We start from the raw sequence: 21,288 nt of genomic DNA, 5'->3' as shown, positions 1-21,288 counted from the left end.
GTTAACTAGTAGGTAGTTGGCAATGATACATAAATAAAATTACTAAACCAGAGAAGTATCTAGGATTTTTTCATGTTTAGGAAAAAAAAAAAAGTCATCCTAGAGCCAAAGAATAAACACTGAAATGTATACAATACTTTTCTGGATATTTTTAGCAAAGCAATTTCAGAAAACCTATTATACTAATTTATGATTTGCCTGAGGCATTTGAAGAGAAGCACAATAAGGATCCCTTTCTCACTTTCCCTAGTTACCTTACCAACCACAAAATGCAAAATCTAAAGAGATTAGCTGATTTCTGAAATATTCTAGTTGTCAGTCATTTTTCAAGAAACTGTCTAAACTGAACCAGAAAGTCTGTCACAGAACATACAATAAAAAACACAAAACAATACACCTAAAGCAATACAACAAAAGCCAGGAGAATCTCAAAAAAGCTAACCAAAAAAATCCACTCCAAAAACAATAAAAAACATTTCACAGCAACGTCTCCAACACAAATAGAAACTGCTCCCATTCACTGCTTGCTTTGACTTCAGCATCCATTACTAGGAACAGAGGAGCAGACCCTTAATGAGATGATTATTTCCCTCTCACAATGTTCATATGCACTGAACAAGATCATGGCTCTATTATTGTTTTCAGAGAGAAATGATTTGAAGCCAATTCTTCTTCAGACATGCGGGACAACCAGATGATCAGGCCCAGACAGCAGGGGTTTATGAAAGGCAGGTCCTGCTTGACAAACCTGATCTCCTTCTACGACAGGGCAACCTGCTTATTGGATGAGGGAAAGGCTGTGGATGTAGTTTACCTTGACTTCAGTAAGGCCTTTGACACCGTTTCCCACAGCATTCTCCTGAAGAAACTGGCTGCTCGTGGCTTGGATGGGCACACGCTTTGCTGGGTTAAAAACTGGCTGGATGGCCGGGCCCAAAGAGTTGTGGTGAACGGAGTTAAACCCAGTTGGCGGCCGGTCACGAGTCATGTCCCCCAGGGCTCGGTTTTGGGGCCACTCCTGTTTAACATCTTCATTGATGATCATTGATGAGGGGATCGAGTGCACCCTCAGTAAGTTTGCAGATGACACCAAGTTGGGTGGGAGTGTTGATCTGCTCGAGGGTAGGGAGGCTCTGCAGAGAGACCTGGACAGGCTGGAGCGATGGGCTAAGGCCAACTGTAGGAGCTTCAATAAGGCCAAATGCCGGGTGCTGCACTTGGGCCACAACAACCCCCAGCAGCGCTACAGGCTTGGGGTGGAGTGGCTGGAGAGCTGCCAGTCAGAGAGGGACCTGGGGGTGTTGATTGACAGCCGGCTGAACAGGAGCCAGCAGTGTGCCCAGGTGGCCAAGAAGGCCAATGGCATCCTGGCTTGTGTCAGAAATAGCGTGGCCAGCAGGGACAGGGAAGTGATCTTACCCCTGTACTTGGCACTGGTGAGGCCACACCTTGATTGCTGTGTTCAGTTTTGGGCCCCTCACTACAAAAAGGACATTGAATGACTTGAGCATGTCCAGGGAAGGGCAACAAAGCTGGTGAAGGGTCTGGAGCACATGTCGTACGAGGAGCGGCTGAGGGAACTGGGGTTGTTTAGTCTGGAGAAGAGGAGGCTGAGGGGAGACCTCATTGCCCTCTACAGCTACCTGAAAGGAGGTTGCAGAGAACTGGGGATGAGCCTCTTTAACCAAGTAATAAGCGATAGGACAAGAGGTAATGGCCTCAAGTTGCGCCAGGGAAGGTTTAGACTAGGTATTAGGAAGTATTTCTTTACAGAATGGGTTGTCAGGCGTTGGAATGGGCTGCCCAGGGAGGTGGTGGAGTCCCCATCCCTGGAGGCGTTTAAGAGTAGGGTCAACATAGCGCTGAGGGATATGGTGTAGTTGGGAACTGTCAGTGCTAGGTTAACGGTTGGACTAGATATCTTCAAGGTCCTTTCCAACCTAGATGATTCTGTGATTCTGTGATATATGGATGTAGACATATGCAATCTGATTAATGTTTATCCAAAATTTGGTAAAGTGATGTGGCTAGTTTCTAACATGTCTTGGTGATTTCATATGTAACAAGCAGAGGTAAAATGTTATATTTTTTTCCTATATATCAAGAATTTAACACTTTTATAACTTTCAGAAATAGTCACCTCAAGTTACCTATAGCTGCTTACCACAATGAGCCAGTAGTAAGACAAACCTTGAGAGCCCGAGGAAATGACTCACTCAGATCTTATACTTAGTGCTTCTTCAGTCCCAGGTGACACCTGATTCATCAGCAAATATACAGTATTACTCACCTGGAAATAGGGGGGGGTTTCCTGTAGAGCTAATTGCTTCCATTTACGTACACCATAAAAAAAAGACTGTGATCAGAAGGCATTTATCAAAAGTGTCTTCAGATGTCCAATGTGATAGGATACATGCTCCATAATATAAGCGTTTCGTAAGGCTGTTCTCATACCTTTTGAAAAGCATGAACAGATAATCTAATCACTGAATAAGATGCCACCTGTACTATACACAATCCTGTTCTTCAGGAGCACTTTTTGTTTGTTGTTGTTTTTTTAAACAGAACATTTACAGGTACAGTATTGTTTTAAACAGTTTTATCTACCATTTTCCAAATATATAAAGTCAAACAAAGAAAATGAACTCAAGAAAGACCAGGCAATAGAAATTTCCAAATGACTGTAAAAATAAATGTCCATCTTCTCCACCACCAATGTAAAGAAGTATCAGAGGTGATGACAATGAAAGACTCATGTGCATGTACAGACAGGAGAAATGGTAATACCAGGAATAGAACCTATGACCAGCCACCTTATCACTCAGTGAGCCAAAAAGCAAATAGAAACTGACATTTTAAAAGATGATTCAGTTTACCAGAGTTCGATTCATTAATGTGGTTCTGGTAAAAACTCTGCACACCTTCATGAGAAGAAAAGCATCATGGTGAGGGGAGGCAGGAACAAAGACACACCTGTATTGTGTTGAAATTCAAGACCTATATGTTAAAAAAAAAGTGATTGAAATAAGTGATACTTTTGCACTATTTATAGCCCTCATCTGTGCAAGTCCCAGGCTCAGTGGGGGAGAATGGAGCACTACCAGCAAGCATTTCTATTCACTGCCTGGGTCTGTCTCAAACTCCGGGCACGAACACATGTTCCTCTCTTCAACTTCCCACCCTCTCCTTCAGTGCCTAATTTTCAGATCTTTCCTCCTTTTTAGCTATTTAATTAAAAAAGCCCAAACAAAACCAAACCAATAAACCAAACAACCCTTAGCTTAGACAGCCAGCAGCACCTTTTTTCTGTGACCACTCAACACTAACTCTGTACTGTTAAGAGTTACCACAGGCTGGTATCAATTTGTCAAGTCTTTGTGAAGCTGTAACCAGCGTTCATCTTTCCAAAAAGGTTTCAAGCAAGCAAGGATCATCATCCAACTAGAAAGTGCACTTCATGCCTCTTCTCTCTTTTATGCGGATTTGTCTTAAAAGGCCTCATCTCCAGTATTTTTTTGTCAATTATCCCAAAGTGCAATACTGTACCGAAGTATAAAAGACTACCAAAGGTAGGGTACATTCTGTGCTCAACAAAAACCTCTGTGCCTACAGTGAAGGAGCAATAATGCATTGGGGTAAAGCAAAAGCCATACTTAATACAGAGCACTTCAAATACATAGCTTTTTTTATCTTTTTATTAAAGGCAGATAACAGTTTTAACAGTAATTGTTCTCCACGGATAGAAGGTGCATGGGAGAAGCCTGCCTGGATTTACCAAGGGCAAATGGCATCTGACCAACCCGAGAGCCTCCTGCAATTAAATGACTGTCTGTAGAGAAGGGGAAAAGCATGGCATCATATCCCCTGACTTTAGCATGGCCTGCGACACTGCCTCCCACAGCCTGCCACTCTACCCTTATAGTCAAACGGAGAAGATAAGGTTTGGGTAGTGGAATACAAGGGGTGGGTAAACTGGTTGGACCACCAGGATCAGAGGATTGTGATCAAGGTACAAAGTCCAACTAGCAGTCAGTCAGCAGCTGCATCTCTTAGGGATCAACACTAAAGCCAGTATCATTTAATGTCTTAATGAAGACTCAGGTAATAACAAACAGGGGGACCAGTCAGTACACCAAGAGGTAGAGCTGCTATTCAGAGACCTTGACAGGCTCTACAGAAATAAACTGACAAGAATCTCATGAAGTTCAATGAAGGCAAATGCAAAGTCCTGCATCTGAAATAGCATAACCCCATTCACTAGGATCAGCTTTGCAGAAAAGGTTTTGTTTATTTTTAGCATTCATTTTAGCTAAGTGACTATAAATGATTGTATTACAGGTGTTTGGAACTGATACGCAGCTCCTGAAGTGCATGGCAAAAGTAGGCACTACTAGCAAAAAAGGCTTAATTCCAGTTCTCCTAAACTTGGACATTTAAGAGAAAAGATGCACATAAGTACCTATAGAGCAACAAGAAAAGGGTTTGGAAGAACAGATATGTACTTAGTGTTGTGCTGACAACTTTTCTCCCCTTGTTCTGCTTTGCTTCTTCTACAGGCTTTAAAGATACTTTGCTTGGACTCAATACTGTCACCAGAGATGACAGCTTCCCAAGGGAAAAGCTGTGGCTAATAACACCAGTTTAAAATCCCTTGAACAGTCACAGCTGGTCACAGAGTTACAGAAAAACAGGAGCCTGACTGAGCAATGAAGAACCCAGGACTGATTTCTCCCCAGAGGGAAAGGATTCTGACCTCAAAACCAAAATGGGTGGATTGTATGAAAGACTACAAAAAAGCTCAGATATGACACTGCCTCAAACACAGGCAAAAACCACAGTCAGACAATACTTTGGAACTATACCCCATCAAAAATGTTGAGACTTTACAATGCCAGAAAAAAAAAAATCAATGTACACAGCTTTTACAGTGATGATTGTCAGAAGGTTTGGTTTTGGGTTTTGTTTGTTTGTTTGTTTTGTAAATCATCCATAGCAAGAAAAAAAAAATAAACCAATTACCATGAGTGACTAGATGAAATTAATTTTGCAAAATTGACAAGTTATGATACTATTCACATGACAATGGCAATGTTGGTTACTGAAGAGCCCACCCAGGTAAATAACATGAGATCAACTCCTGGCCATAATGCATTTCTCTGTGATTAACAAGTAACATCCTTGGATTCAGCTAAACAACATTATAAAAATCCAAGAAACTATGACTAAATATGCCTGATAGATAGATATCTATGCCACTTTTATAAAAGGACTGTAGTAGTAGTTACTTATCAAAATTTATTTTTCCACATCTTTTACATATACTGACATAATGATAAAATTAATACAAGAACCTCACTGACATTAAGTTCTACATAGTCCACGATGAGTAAATCATACAGCCTCATAAGCTCATGTTACCTTCCCACTGCAATAATTATTCACATACACACACCCACCCCCATCGTTCAAGTATTTGCAGACAGAAAGTAGCTTTGTAACAGAGAAATGAGTTAAAAGCTGTAGGACTTCATGACAGTTCAACAGCTCATTTTCATCAGCATATAAAGGTCTCCAGCTCAAAGATGTAGTGTAAGCTATACTAAGTGTGATTTAAAGGAAAGGTTGATCACTTAAGCAGAATCCTTTTCAATACATAAGCTCCATCTCAAGGCTAGACAGGTGACCTTTCCAAAGTAACATTCCTTGAAAATGAATCCTTAAAAAAAACCAAATCCTCTGATAACCTCTGTGCAAAATTAAAAGTAAACACAGTTACTAGAGGAGACACAGATCAAGGCAAACTTCTCCTTGTATTATCAACACCCAATCTATCCCTGAGTCACAACTGTCTTCTTGTTTGCCACTCAACCCTCCTCCCCCTGAAGGAAGATACATGTGCAAAACATACTGATAACCTTTCTATCTATAAGTAGATATAGATATAAATACAAATACACACACAAATATATCAAGGTCCGTAATTATGGTGTGGTATGGAGAGGATGAGGTAGAAGGGCAAAACTGGGTTTCATCTCCTGTCCACAAGACCAGGATACAGAGAGACTCCAACTCTTCAAACTACACTACTGTTTGTTTTTTTTTTTTTTTCCCCAAGGTCTTGCTCACACGTAGCCCACAGCAAATCCCATTACATTAATGTGCAGAATTTATGTTAATGCACTACTTGGCTGGCAATTTTAAGTGCACAGACTTCACGCAGTTGAAGACTGCATTTTCCTCAGCAACTGTTACTTAGTAACCCTCTGCACATAAATAGAATTTTACATTACTGCATATGTGTTGCGAAGGCTAAAATCCATGCCTCGATTCTATAGGCAAGCAGGAATTAAAGGTGTCATGCGGGAAACTGTAAATCAAACTTGTGCCAGCTACATTCAACTAGGCAGGGAATTTATCTGGAGAGAGAAAACCTGTGCATGAACACAGAAGTATTTCCACTACCATTCTCCTGCTGGTATTTCATCATAAAAAAAGAAGCAGGTACAACTTCAAAGAAGTTAGACCTCAGACAGACTTTCTGCTATTATTCATATGCTGTGCAGTGGAGACTTCAGATATAAGCACAACAGACTATGCAAAGCTCTTCACCTTCTTCCCCAGAGGTAGCATAATCCACTGGCTACATAACTTCCTGGTAGAATTGGTACCGCCAGAGCCACAGGCAAAACATGACTAAAAAAAGCTGTGCAAAACAGATCCAGGACTGAAGAAAACAGGTAGAGCATAATGACGGGAAAAAAGGCAAGCAGATTAGAATTCATCAACCCTCAACACAAAAACTTATATAGCCCTGTTGTTATTAACTTATATATTTAATCCTTCCCATATACAGGCTACTTGTGAATTGACTGACAGCCTATTCAAGCCACTTGAATAACTATCAACATGGGATTTCAGAATCACAAGGGACTGCCTTTTTAGCATTGAACAAAATAGGTGGCCTGGTGGAAATACCTAGTCATCTTTTCAATACAATTCTCTACCATTGCAAACGACCTATTATCTGCTTTGTCCCATCCTTTGCCTCTAGCACTCCACAGTTTTACCTCCTAAAATGATTTACTGTAACAAAACTGGATTGTCTTGATACAAAAGCAACTGATTAACATATATTGCATTTCATGAAAAATATATTCATATGAAGAAGTTACACGTAAACTATAGTTGCAGTTATTACACTGAGTGACTAAGTATAAACACACAGATAAGCAAACACTCTTCACTTACATTTCCATTAGCATGTTTACAACCCCTTATAGTCTAGCACATCTCCTTAAGTGCAGCATTCAAACAATCATTTCCCATTTCTTCCTAACAAGAAAATCCTAAAAAAGGATTCTAGAAACCCTAGCAAACCGAAATACTCTTCCCCTCAAAATTCCCCCTGCAACTCTTGTTCTGTAGGATGTAACTCAACAGATACAAAAGTTCTGCTTGCAAAATCCTAGAGAATCAATCCTTCAAAATATGGGTTCCTACTTAAAAGTTTTTTCTCTGTCACAACCATATCTCAATACTAACAATGCTGTAACAAGCAAAATGTCCTAACTCAGACCAAGAACTCTTTACTCCTGTTAAGCATCAGGCAAATTTTTAAGAAAACAAAAATCAGCTAGGAACCATTTCAACGTCTGAAACTAACCACATTAAATCATGATTAAGAGAAGTCCAGATGCTCAGAGACGTCCCTGAAGTCCTCATTTTCTTAAAGCCACAAGCCCTAACTTGGCAGCACAGCAGCAGAATTGAGAACTGAGCAGGAGACCTGGCCAAGTCTTACTCAGTGATTGGGACAATTAACTGGCCATCTGGCTCTGTGCACGAAGAAGGCAGCTCTGCACCTGTTCCACCAGCCCATGGTTCGTAGCCTAATTGGTTAAAAGCAAGCTGATCAGGTCAAAAACCAGAACAACTTGTCAACTGCTGAGACCAGTGCTCAGAAGGTGGAATAGAAGCTAAGGCTTCCTGCTCCTGGTGGAGTCATCTCTCTTATGGGCTTCATGTAAGACAGGTTCAGAGGGTTTCCTGTCCCTTACATACAGCAGCAGGAGGCTGAATCAGAATCAGCAATTTAGATGATACAAAGTCTATGTGTCAAGTCCCGTAAGCTTCCAAAATGCCACAAATCTTTTATTCTCCCATAATTGGGTGACTCAACAGCTGCAATGCAGTGTTATTACAGTATTAACTGCATTATGCTATTGCATTATAAACTCTTTCTGCAAAATCCCAGAGTAGAATCTGATGCCTGAAAGATCTCAGCATCCCTTCTAGACATAGCACTCATTCCCCTGGCTCTTCATCTACTTGAGTTAAAGGTCTGGCCAGGACACCTGGACAATCTGGTGAGAGGGCATTAGAATCCAGGGCTCCCCATCCCACCTGAATGCATCCACTGACACAGGCCTTTTGGCCTCCTTTCCCCCAAGCTCCATAAAACTTTCATTTTTAGATGGTTTTATCAATCCTTATAGGGCCTGTATAGCATAGCATAATAGAATAATAATAAAATAATAAACAGCAGACAGGGGAAGGGAAAAGGGTGCAACAGGCAGAAGAGGTACATTGAAGAAATTCCAGAATGGAGTTATGTTTCCTCTCCTCCTGAGAGGATTGCATTAAAGTAAAACACAGAACACTGAGGTCAAAAGAAGAGGAAAAAGTGTCAAATCTCAATTTTAAATAGGTATTTCACCTCCTTTTTCCCTCCTACTTTACTTCTTTACTCTTACTTTGTAAGGCAAGAAATTGCTGAAAGAAATGTAAAGAACAACCTTTTATTAAGAATTTTTTTTAAAATACTGAATTGTAGAAAAAAAATCAACATTAATTGTCAAGTAAATGAATCTGCAAGAATTCTAAGGCTAAGTGTTCAGGTCCACATTGTCAGCACCTACAAATAAACATGCTTCATTTAAGTTAATCTGAATGTAATGAATTACAGTGGTTTGGATCCATCTCAAATAAAATATATAACATAAGTTTTCTCTGAACATAGATTTGATTTTGAGAGAAACTGAAAATCAGCACCACACCATAGGAGAGAACCTCTTTCTATCAGGAAGTATCTTGCAGCATAAGGCAAGTTACTGCTTTCAGTGGAAAAAACTAAGTTTTAGTCTTCATTATGTACAGCTTTTGACCTAGAATCTCATCTCATGAGACTGAGCTCCAGAACTAATGTCAATCATCCCAAACATACTGAGTTTTCTGTGTAGCAGCGTACTAAAGACAAAGCAGTTGTCACTTTATGCAGTGGGTCTAACCTACTGTGAGCTCTGAAACCTTTCCTAGAACACAAAGATATATTTAGAATCACAGAATACTTTGGAGTAGAAGGAACCTTAAAGATCATCTAGTTCCAACCTAAAATTTATCTCTACTAGTACTATATATTTGTTAAATATATTAAAGAGATTTAATTTTTTAAATCAATATATAGTATTGAAATATCTTTAATATATTTTATGAGATATAAACATTCCTCAACTGTTACAGACACTGACTTGAGATTCTCAGTCTCTCACATTCACCAACCTTTCATCTGCCAAGTCTCAAAAAGCAGGGTTGTCTGGAATTTCAGACATTAAGTTTAAAAAAAACAAACAAACAAACAACAAAGAGACAGTGATTATTCAGGCTTTATCACTGTGCACCATAAGGCAAGTTTTATCTGCAGTAGAAAGCTCTGGCTCAATGTTAAGAAAACATTTTAGTTTTCTGTAGTTCACAGGGAAGATCAGAATGGATAGCCAGACTCCCCAGGGTGGAAGGCTACTAGTCTTGCCTTTTGAAACTCATACAGGGAGCACATTTGCAGCCATACAGGGATATAAGCAGAATATCTATACTTGAATATACACTTGCACTTTTTTTTTTAAATATACACTTGTACTTTTTATATATGGGTGCATGTATGCACATATATACATGCATACAAGGAATTAAAGTGGGATTTAAAGTTTTTGCACCCAGTTCCACTTCACACTGACAGATTTTATCCATGTTTCCCCAAAAGAATGCAACAGCAATACTTCTGTTTTCTGCATAAAACAATTCCTTTAACAGGTACAAGGTACAAATGCAAAAAAGCAACACAACTTTATGACAAAGTATATAAATGATGATGATAGTTGGTCATAAAAATAACAGGAGACAGTTTTGATTTTCAGCTTTCAAATATTGGCAATGGCACTACTGGGTTGCTTTGTAAAGCAACACACTGTGGTAGGCTGGGATAGTTGCTGAAAGTCATATGTTAACATGAAGAGAGCGAGCTGGCTGGAAGAGAAAAACCGTTTTTCAAGTGTATATGTGTTCTCAGAAAAGTGCAAATTTTCTCTTTTCTGTGGTGTTCCCACCTTCCTGATCAGACTGCCTGTTACCTGCCCATCTCTTCACTGTTTCTGAGCATGCAACTGCACTGGTAGCAACTAAGTATTATTTCTAATGCCTCAGAAAAATCAAAATGTGGCACTGAATTTAAACTGCATCAGAGACGGAGATGCTGGCAGAAAGTCGTGTGCAGAAAGAAACTGCGTGTAAGGAGTAGAAGGAAGATAAAGAGAGGAAGGAAGAGGAGGTGTATGAAAGGATGGGAAAATGTGCTAGACATGTAAGTCAGATATTACCGCAAAAAAAAAAAAAAAAATCACTCAGATTTCAACATAACAGTCTTGGACAGTACCTTTTAACTGAGATGCTTTCTGCATATTGGGATTTCCACAATTCATCTGAAAACCTGAGCATTACCAATGAATCCAATCCTGAAGCTCTTGCACAGATCGGGAATAACTGAGAACCTAAAAATGGTGATTATTTTTTTGAGTGACTTGTTTAAGGATAGATCACATCAGTGATGGACTTGCTAAGATTTCTGGCTCTTAAGTCTCTTCTGTGGCTTTTGAGCTGCACAGAGTTCATGAGCAAGCCGAGTGCCCTCATGCCTCCCTAAATTCATCTTTCAGTTCTAGGTAAGTCCAGCTACACCAACCTGAATGTCACTCTGTGGCACTGTGACAAAAATGCAAGATTTCCATTATTGCCTCTTCTTGATTTTATCTGACGCTCAGAAGTCCCCCTAATTATCCAGGGTAAGTGGTATGTATTTTGTGGCTTTCAGCTCTATGTAAATTTTCATATCTTTATGGCCACATCCATGGGATGCTGCACTGAAAGACCAGATTGTTTTTAAGAGTGAACTTTATCTCAGCAATCAAGAATAAAGTCATATTACTCTGCTTAAAAGGTTTTCAATTTCCTTTTGTAAAACCCTTTTTTTTTTTTTCTCTAGAAATGCTACTTAAGTATTTCCATCTTAAAGCAGAGGGCATGAGAAAGTTAAGTAAAAAGGAAAAACATTCCACGACATTTTAACTCAAAGTGGAAAAATCAGTCTTTGAACCATAGCCGCAGACAAGTCAAATTTACTCAGCGTACAAATAACTCCAATTACGTAAGAAATTCATCTTCAGCTTCTGAAATGCAAAAACAAGCTACAGTTAAAGTGATACTTTGTATGGGAAAGTCCTGTATCTTTTTCCCTTTCCATTTCACAATTGCTGAATTTACAAATTACAGTAAGATTCAGCTCACCTTAGCAATGTGGAACTCCTCTTTTCTCATGGCAGAACATTTAGCATCAGATCTGAGAAGAGATGGGGTTTTAGCTTTGTACCAATGCAAAGTGTAAAACCATTTCTACAACTAGTTACACCGACCTAGCTGCACAGTCAGGTACACTATCAGAAATCCAAGTGTGTGAAACTGAGAATTAAAATAAAATATGGCTCCATCACTCTTCTTCCCAGCTGCTGCCCAGGAGCATCAAAGACAACAGAACTAGCATTAGGGGAAAAAGATTAGGACCAACTTCAAAATCCACTTTTACCAGGGTTTAATAGTTTGATAAATGCTACAGAACAGATTCACCAGTCACTGTCTTGGATACTGGAGATTCTGATGTGGTCTGGCCCTGGGCACCCATAGGTAAAGCCTGGCAATCTCTGTAATAGGCAGATTGCACTTCACTGCAACAGATTTTACAGATGTAACTGTATTCTAAGGTAATACATTACTGCAAAAGGTTTTTTAGGCTTTTCTCAAATATAACTAATGGAAATTCTGGTTTGTTAGTTTGACTTATCTCACCCACTTTCAGAGCAGGTGATGCAACATTCCACCACATGCTGATCTATGACCACCACAACAGTAGAAGCACAAAAAGATTATGTGAGGAAGGAAGATATTGCTCCCTTTCAGGACCTCCATATCACTTACTGCTTCCTCAGGATCAAAAATAACTCTGCTTTCATTTTTCTGGCGTGAAGATGCTAAAGCACTGAACATGTTCTCAGGCTGAAGTATGGGCTGGCTCTTATTACAAAAGTCATCTCAGCAACTAGAACAATTCACAGAGCGTTCACAAAGAATGGGCAGTGCATTACACTCCTGTTCTTCTGACTCCTTGTTAATTTAAGTGGTACTGTCATTAAACTCATTTGACAGGACATTTATCTAGTTCTGTATCAAAGCTAACAAGAAGAGAACTATAGGAAACTATACTGCAACAGCATGGCATCTGAAGCACAAGACCTTAAAAAGTACAGAGTGTACTTCCCTCTTCTAGTCAGTTCTGCAGGCTGAGGGTGGGAGAACAAAGCCCAAGACCCTACCTCCTCCCAGCCAAAACCACAGCGACTGCACCTCTTCCTCTTACACCCATGCAAGCTCAACCAGCTCGAGACCTAAACAGTAGTACTTAGCAGTTGCGTGCAAAACAGAAAAACATGCTCTCAACTTATTTCATCTAACTGCTACTTACATATTTACTTACTTTTTTCACTGAAATGCAGATCTAGTGACATACTGCCAAGATTATACAATTCAGGCAACTCAAACACTAGCAGCAGGTACTGTGGCAGTGACCAGAACTTGCTCCTCACTCGCATCTTCCTTGTCTCCTACCTTTAACTCTTCCACCAGTTGCTCTGCACAGCAGAGCCCTGCACCTTCAGCGGCCTTCATACACATGTAACAAAGGAAAACACAGAAGTGTAAAAGTACCAGCTCTCATCCAAGGACAGTTTATCTTCCACACATACTTGGGATAAGTGTACCATATTCTAGACACTAGAAAGATTAAATATTATAACCACAATTGACCCTATTAAATTGAGCACCTGAAGAGTTTAATGAACAGTCAAGTATTCAAACATATGACTTGGATTTAGACACAAATTGTTCCCTTCAACTTTACTATAAAGCTACTTGCCTACTCAAACATTAGACATAAGACTTCAAACCCCATACTGAATGATGATCTTAAGGTTAATTTTTGAGGACAGATGTCATAGCTACTGTACAGATGTCATAGGTGTTGCATACTTGGCATTCTCAGAGGCTTCAAACTGCACAGTCATTTCAGTATTGCTATGATATCATCTCACTAGCTGAAGGACATTAGTGCCTGAAGGCTCCACTCAAGGTCTCCAAGCACTACTATTAATACAGAATGACACTGCATCTGTCCCAACAAACAATCTAGTTAGACAGTATGAAGGTTAAGAAATGAAATAGGAGGATAGAGTGAGCACAAAAGCATTTGATCAAGGCCAAATCTAGGCTGATTGGTAGAATTTGAGAAAAACAGGCATCTCTCAAATTGAACCAGTCTTGCTTAACCTAACTGTACAGAACTTCCCTTCACACCCTGGAAGATGATTTGCTTCTTCCAAAAGAAGCACTTCCTTGTACCAGGCACCAGCTTAACCAGACACTGGCTGGTCACAAGAATTTCTAGAGTGTGTAACCTGTAAAACTGGCTCGTGAAAATGCTCATCAGATCTCTCACTGAAAACACTGGTGCTCTCAACATTTTAAAGTTTTCCTTTCTTCTTCCTTTGCCTTCAGAAAGATATCGGCTTGAGAGAGAGCTTTTTAAACCAATACATCAAATTACAAAGAATACACCACAGTAGCCCCTGCGCTCTTTACTGCTTTATAGCAAAAGGTAAAACTCTGAGAAAACACACAATTGTAGTAGGAAATAAAAATAGTGCTATACAACTTTGCTAGGGAAAAAAGAGAAGAGGCTGCACTCTGATTAATTTATGTACAGTAATAAGACTATTTATTTGAACGTAATAAAATCAAATACCACATTTGATTTTATTTTTTACAGAAAAGCATAATCTGTATTTCATGTACCTCTCAAGCTGTAAGTATTAAAAAATAAAGCTCTATCTTACAAAAAAAACACTTGAGAACAATAAAGCAAATAAAATTACTTCATCTGTTGTTTTTTTCCTTTCTTGATACTCTATGATGCATACCAAGAGGAAGCACCTGGTAAAAACCACACATATGGCTCAGGTCTGTAAGCAGTCTCAACCATGAGAGACAGGGCATCAGATGAGATCAGTGTGAAAATCCTTTTGCTTGCAGATCACTGAGCATCTATGAGGTAAACAAATACAACTACGGTCCTGTGCCAGCCATCTTCAGAATTTCAACTCACTCTCATCAGGGACAGCCAGAAAGCTTTCTGCCAATGTTACCAGGAGTAAGGCTGTGCAGAGTGCAAATTTCTGAACATTAATAAAACAGTTGGGAAAAAAAGGGGAGAGAAAACAGAATCTCCTCAGAAGCAGCATAGCAACCATCCAATTCATTGATACATGCTCACTGTAGCAATTCATCTTGAACTAGTTATGCTGAGTTCTCCTTAAACACTGAGAACCAGTCAGTTTATTAAAATTATCAAATCAACCACTACAAAACACATTATAGAACCTAGGTACATACACAGGGCAATTAAAGGCAAGATTTTTCATAAGTTTACTACACAGCAAGACTCAGTGTTGTTCACAGATAGCTTTTAGTTCAAACAAAACATTAAATTGTAGACTGTGCCTTATCATCACTACATCCATTTTCAGGTTTTGCCTGTGAAAAAGCAATATACTGTGGTAATTACATTTCCCAAAGTTTTTCAGGGTTAGGTATCTGAGGTAGCAACTGGTTCCTTGGTGTTTATTTACAACACACCCCAAATATGTCAAGGACATGAAATAGGTAGATAATCCAGTATTTCCAATAATCTAACATGTTCCAGGCCTGTATAAGTGTTTTGAACAATCCCTTGACATGGCAGGGCAGCAGGTTTTGATCTTTTATTATAGGTCACAAGCTTGGTTTCCAGCTCCCCACAGCACTACGTGGCTTGAGACACATGGAAACCAGGCTCCATGGACTCAGTGCATTTGGTAGTTGCTGTGGAATAAATGGGACAATACTGAAAAACTTCCTTCCGATCCCATCTTCCCAAACAATCAATGAAGTTAAGGGCCAGTTTTGACAGATACCAAGAAGGTTCAAAGATCTGGGGATGACAATGTATGTGCTGTGCAGAATGAGGAAGACAATCAAAATGGAGAGTAGCGGAGAACTGCGCTGTTGTAATACTTACAGGCAGCTTTAGCCATTACAAAGGAGCACGCGGCGCTTCGTAGCTTAATGATGCCAAATTAACACAGATCAACTACAACTCCGCACAAAGACCAATAAAACTTCAGTCATCTACTCTGCCTACTCCTCTACATTTAGCTCTCCAAGAACTTAAAGAAACTCAGCGCATGAAGGACAGCCCATTCTTTTTGTTCTTGTTGTCCTTAGATACATTTATGTACGTTTAAACCCAAGTATGAACACTACAAACAAAATTAAACAAAATAAATACTTACACATTTATTAATGCATTAAGCAGACTGCAAAGTCTAGTAGCATCCAAAATAAAGAGAAAGAAGATAAATTGCTGGGTTCGTTGAACTGTTTTTATGTATCTTACAAAACTATAAAAAAAATGCAGATCCATTAAATACAAGGGAAAGAAATCTGACAGAAATGAGGTGCAGTATGTTATTGCTTTGAGTAAAACATGAGGGTTTTGTAAATATTTTCTGCATTACTTAGGTCAAACAGACCAACTATTTTTCAAAGCATTCAATTAATTACACAGTATCTCATTATTTATTAAATAATCACTGTAGCTTGGCATATTTATAAATCAAGAGAAGAACAATATTTTGAAAGGAAGTATCACAGCATGGGAACACATCTTGTTGTCTTTTGCAAATTTCCCAATTCGAAAGCATCTTGGGTGTCATGTTAGACATTTGATGAAATAATCGCTTTCCGGATCTCTGTTTCTAATTTTGTAATTCAAATACCCGATTTTACTGAAAGCAAAGCAAAGCTAAATGCCAACTCACAAAAACCCCAACCCCATAGTAATTACAGAACATTTATTGGACAACCAAGAATTACGATCATTACGGTTTGGCAACAGTCTCTCTAATGTCACTGTACATAAAGTAGCTGTCTGGAGAACGGGTCTGTAAGTTCAGGAACCAGTACAGTGTTTGTGCAGCAAATATGACATCACAGGTTCAAAGAAGCTGCCTAAAATGATGCTGTTCTTTGGTACTCTATTTTTGGGAAAGGAAATACACTAAACAGGCTGAAGTTACAAGTAATGCATTTTAGAAAGACCCTTAATGAGATGTTAGCCTCTTTCATTGCAGTTCTATTGCTAAGAGTGAGGAGAGGCAGTTCAGCATTTCCACTGTAGTCTCTGAAAGCCTTCAGCAATTGTCTCCCATACCACACTAGAAGACTGGTGGGAAAACAGTTCTAATTTACAGCTATATTGGAACAGTCTACTTCAAATTAAAAAAAAACAAAAACAAACACAACTAAATGAAAAAAAGTATGACATATGGTTACTACTGCCAGTGAGAACTTTAATGCTGCCTGTAAGAACCAAATCAAGATTTACTAGTTCTGTGGAATACATACTTGCACTTTAACCATATATTTCCTGATTTTAAATCTGTGACCTTATTTCTTGTGACATGATTACTGTCTTACGTGGGTAAAGGGAAATTTTGATCAAGCATTGCCTGTTTTAAAGTTTAGGGGTTTGGTGGTTTTTTTTGTCACTCTAGAAGGATGAGTGAAGGACAGAAGATATTACTACAGAAACATGTTCCCCCTTCAAAAATATTTTAGGTAAACGAGTATTATTTTGATTTCAGATTCAAGTATTTTCCATGAGCTAATTAGGAAAAATAAGGATTTTTTTGAAATTGCAGCATCCATTTCCTTGTAGACCTGTCTCACACAGTAAGTGCAAGACTCATGGCCACCTGACTCTTGCTCACCACTGCAGAACTTGCATCTATTGCATAGGCTGCTACAGTTTGAAGAATCTTTTCCTTTTTGAGGCCCCATGAGCCCAACAACTCACTCACCTACCACCCAGATGCATCAGACACACCTGATCCCACAGCAAGAGAAAAGTTATGATGTGTCTTTCTAACCAAATAAGCAGGAGATATGTGGTGCACAACAGCCCATCAAGCTCTGTATACCTGCCATATCAGGATCTCACATTCTTGGTCAGAAAGGATCAAAATATTTGACTAAATACATCTGTTTGGTCCATTTGACTTTGCTGGATCTGCACAACAGAGTTTTCTAGAGGGGAAGTCTACAAGAGTCGTCGCTACAAGACGACAACTTCGGACTCATACTGTGGTTCATACTGAAATTGAAACTTTGGGCCACAAAACCATTTTGCAAAATACTGCAGAAATACAAACCATTCGTAGCCTGAAAACTGCTGTTTTCTCCTTATTCCTTCCGGTGTGCTTATGTATTTTCCTAAAGGAGATGGCAAAGAACTAATAACTGTATGAATTCTCGTTTGTATACCTTTTAAGGATAGCTGCTTATCTGCCACAGCAATGCAAAATACCCACCTTACTCCAGATAAAGTACAGAACTATCTGTTTACATCATCTGTCCAATGCAAAGGGCAATAACTTTATACAGTGTGGGCTCAGACTCTAAACTGTTATTTTTGGGTGGGGATGGGTGGAGGGAAGTTAGCAATAGCTAGCAACAAGGAGCATCTTTTTTTATATATAGAAAGATGGCTTTTTTTTAAGATATGTGTGAATTCTCTTCCGGTACAATGCAGAAAAACAAATAAACAAGATATTATCACAAGGCAAACAGAATACTACATTATGTGCAAAATACACAACACTGTCCAGAGGCTAGAAAGCAAAAACTAACTTTTCATGAACATTTTGACAGTTCTTTTTTTTCTTTTTTCCAGGAAAGGAGATTTTTAAAGCTGTATCTCTGCAGACTGACATTTTTCCTTTACAATTCTCTTATTTTACATGTTTTTTAATAGTTTCTTTCTTATGGATAAAGCCAATGTTTGCCCAAATGGAAAGCTGTCAGCACGCAGAACATAATTTAGCTCACTGGCTCTTTAAAAATTTATGCAATGTCATGCTTCTAAAGCTCATTTCATTCATTTCCACTATGACTGAGAAGCTTTTTATCAGCTATGGATCTGACGCAGAAAAACATCACATCGTTCATTAAATCCAGCACAGCAAAATCCTGGTTTAGCCACATCTTATAGGACACTCTTTAAAGAAAAGGACATTATTTTATAGTGACAACTACAAAATAGTAATGGTGAAAGTGATCTGGTAAACACACTAATACACTAAAAAAATATATATATTTCATAGCATACATATTTCTGAAATGGCCTTGCCTCTTCAATTTTCTACACTTACCTTGGTTGACTTGTCAGCACTATGTTCTCGTTTTCCTACATGGTTCCCCATGATGGATCACCAGAACTTCAAATTCTGAAAAGATAAAACCAAACCAGCATTTTTGAAACCAATACATTTATAGTGAAATACAAGTTAATTTTTCATTGATGCAGAACAAAGAGATAGTTCTCATACAATAAGCATTTTTACAGTCCAAGGTAAGATCTGTGATAGATCCTAAGGAAAAAAATAAAGCTTATCTGGTCTATTTTGCAAATCTAAGCAACATCAGAAAGCTTTCCTTCTTCTAAAAAAAAAAAAAAAAAACAACCAAGACATAAACAGAGGAGAAAAAATGTTTACTGTGAAATTTGCAGATAATACAAGACTAGATTAGAAATTAGGTAGAGGCCTTGTCTTTTGATACTATATTTAAAATACCAAAACAGTCTAATATGTATCAAATGATCTGTAACTACAAACTTCCATAAAAGATCAAGTAAGTTCTTTCAAATTCACATTTGCCATTATATAAACAGCAATTACTAAAAAAACCCACCACACTAAACTCCTAACAATTTGCTATAGAGGTTAGAATGGGTATGTTCTTTACAGCCCACACTTCCACGACAAGCACATAAGAAAGGAATGCCAATTCTTTCTTTGTATTTTCTGGCTCATCCTGTTGTATCTCAGCTTTAACAGAGCTTATGTAGGTTAAACCACAACACTCAAATTTCAGCTTTTAGAATACGCTTGTGGTTACACTACGTATTTCTTCTCATTAGAAGCATGTGTTTGTACAGGATCTTACGCACAGTTGCTGCCTTCAGCCGACTTAAATGCAGTGCAAGGTAACATTTAAAGTCCTGAAACTTAACACTACCTGCAAAAGAAGTTTCAAGCAGACTTTTTCCTCTCAAAATTATGAACTGAACTTTCAGTAATAAAGTTCAGTTTCTGGTGCTAACAGTAACACTTCATTACTCTGCAATAAACAGACATATATACCATAAAACTTTAGCATCAGAAAGCCTGGCACAACACTCACTATCAGAGGGCTAAGTTAGTTCATTAAGCATAATCTTATGAAAAGGCTTGGGAGAAAAGGACAACCAGACCTTTGCTCTGATAGAAAATGCATGAAGTAAAACAATAGGCTATTAACCAGTTACACTCGGTAGAACATACAAATATAGTTATAACCCCTGCTACACGCACTGATTTGTGTATCAAAGGATGCTAAATATTGATTACTTCTGACCTTCCATTGCAGAAATGCGTCCTTTATCAGAAGTAATCTTGTCCTATATTTCAACTGCAACTTTTGGAGAAACTGACAGATCTATCCTCCACTCTCCCCTTCTCCTCCCCCACCCCAGCAATGATAAATTTTCAAATTAGTGAGGGTCTGCAGTGCTCATTTAGCTATTCACTGAATTCCACTCACTCTAAAATCAAAGTGCCACATATCACTGTATCCAGTTAAATAATTCCTCACAAATACACACTTCTAAGGTCTCGCAAAACTAAAAAACATCCAAACTCTGTAAATGTACTCAAGGTAGAGTTTATTGGCAAACTGGAAAAAGATTTTTTTTTTTAAACAGTGCTATCTATTGCATAAAATATGAAAAGAAAAAACCCTATCCTTTCAAATTGTGAAATCAGCACAACCAATTCACATTTTTGTGAGATTATGAAAATTTTCAAGGAAAAATACAAATAAATTCATATACACCAGGTTTCAGAGCTGAACTACCACAAATTCGCCTTTCCTCTACAAATGATGAGCAGCAGCTCACCCCTCATCACCTGCTTTGCAACATAAGGAAAATAGAGTGGAATACAAAACTGTAAGAAATGTCTACAGTGGAATATAAAGGCATAATGTTCTAAGTGTTGCTCTTCCAGTCATTTATAGAAAGATTAACTATTACACTTGATCTGTAATATACATATGTTTAAGTAATATACATATACATATGTTTAAGATTATGAATCCAACGTAATACCTGCAAACCAGAACTCTGATCAGTATCCTCCTGTCTCCCCTTAGTTTCCCTGGTGTCTTTGGAGTAATGCGCCAGGAACAACCACCCTGCACCTATGAAACACTGAGCATACCCGAGTTCCAGTCCTGCGATGCCAAAGCAGAAAAAGATACCAGATGCAGACAAGCTATGCTGTGAAACTAAACCAGATAAATATTTAAAAATCATCTGTTGGCCAGTGAAAAGAAAAACAATAAAAATTTCCATGCTGCCACACTGTAGATGAAAATGATAAGACCAGTTTCTGCTCAAAAGTCTGCACAAAGCCAGCAAACAAAACGAAAACCAAGCAAACAAAGAAGCGTATGAAATGGCTGATCAACGCACTCCTGATTCCCGTGTGCGTAATTCCTTCAGCAAGATGCTAAAAATTACACATGGAAGGGAATAAAAAAGAAAAAAAGGCTTGGAGAAATGAACTACACTATTCAAAGTTTAGGAGTGTGGTTTGAGAGTACACCTACATCTTGGCCAGGTGTTATGTTTCTCTACAGGAACAGATTTAAAGCTTAAAACTAATGGCATTGATGAAGCCTGTAAATCTGCACTGTTTCCTTCACTGTTTTGAA

General features: G+C 38.5%; 1 protein-coding gene across 1 annotated transcript in view; it reads right to left on the bottom strand.

The window, feature by feature from the left end:
* MBP (myelin basic protein) overlaps positions 1-18,749 on the bottom strand; it is a 90,686-nt gene extending 71,937 nt beyond the window's left edge. Inside the window, exon 1 of the mRNA XM_074876987.1 lies at positions 18,684-18,749. Coding sequence (XP_074733088.1) covers positions 18,684-18,734 — 51 coding nt within the window. The 5' untranslated portion in view covers positions 18,735-18,749. The remainder of the gene's footprint in view (positions 1-18,683) is intronic.
* Between the last annotated feature and the right edge of the window lie 2,539 nt (positions 18,750-21,288).

This window comes from Strix uralensis, chromosome 1, assembly GCF_047716275.1.
Source record: "Strix uralensis isolate ZFMK-TIS-50842 chromosome 1, bStrUra1, whole genome shotgun sequence".
Classification (NCBI taxonomy): Eukaryota; Metazoa; Chordata; class Aves; order Strigiformes; family Strigidae; genus Strix; species Strix uralensis.
The sequence above is the reverse complement of the archived record's forward strand: the minus strand, read 5'-3'. Positions and strand labels throughout refer to the sequence as shown.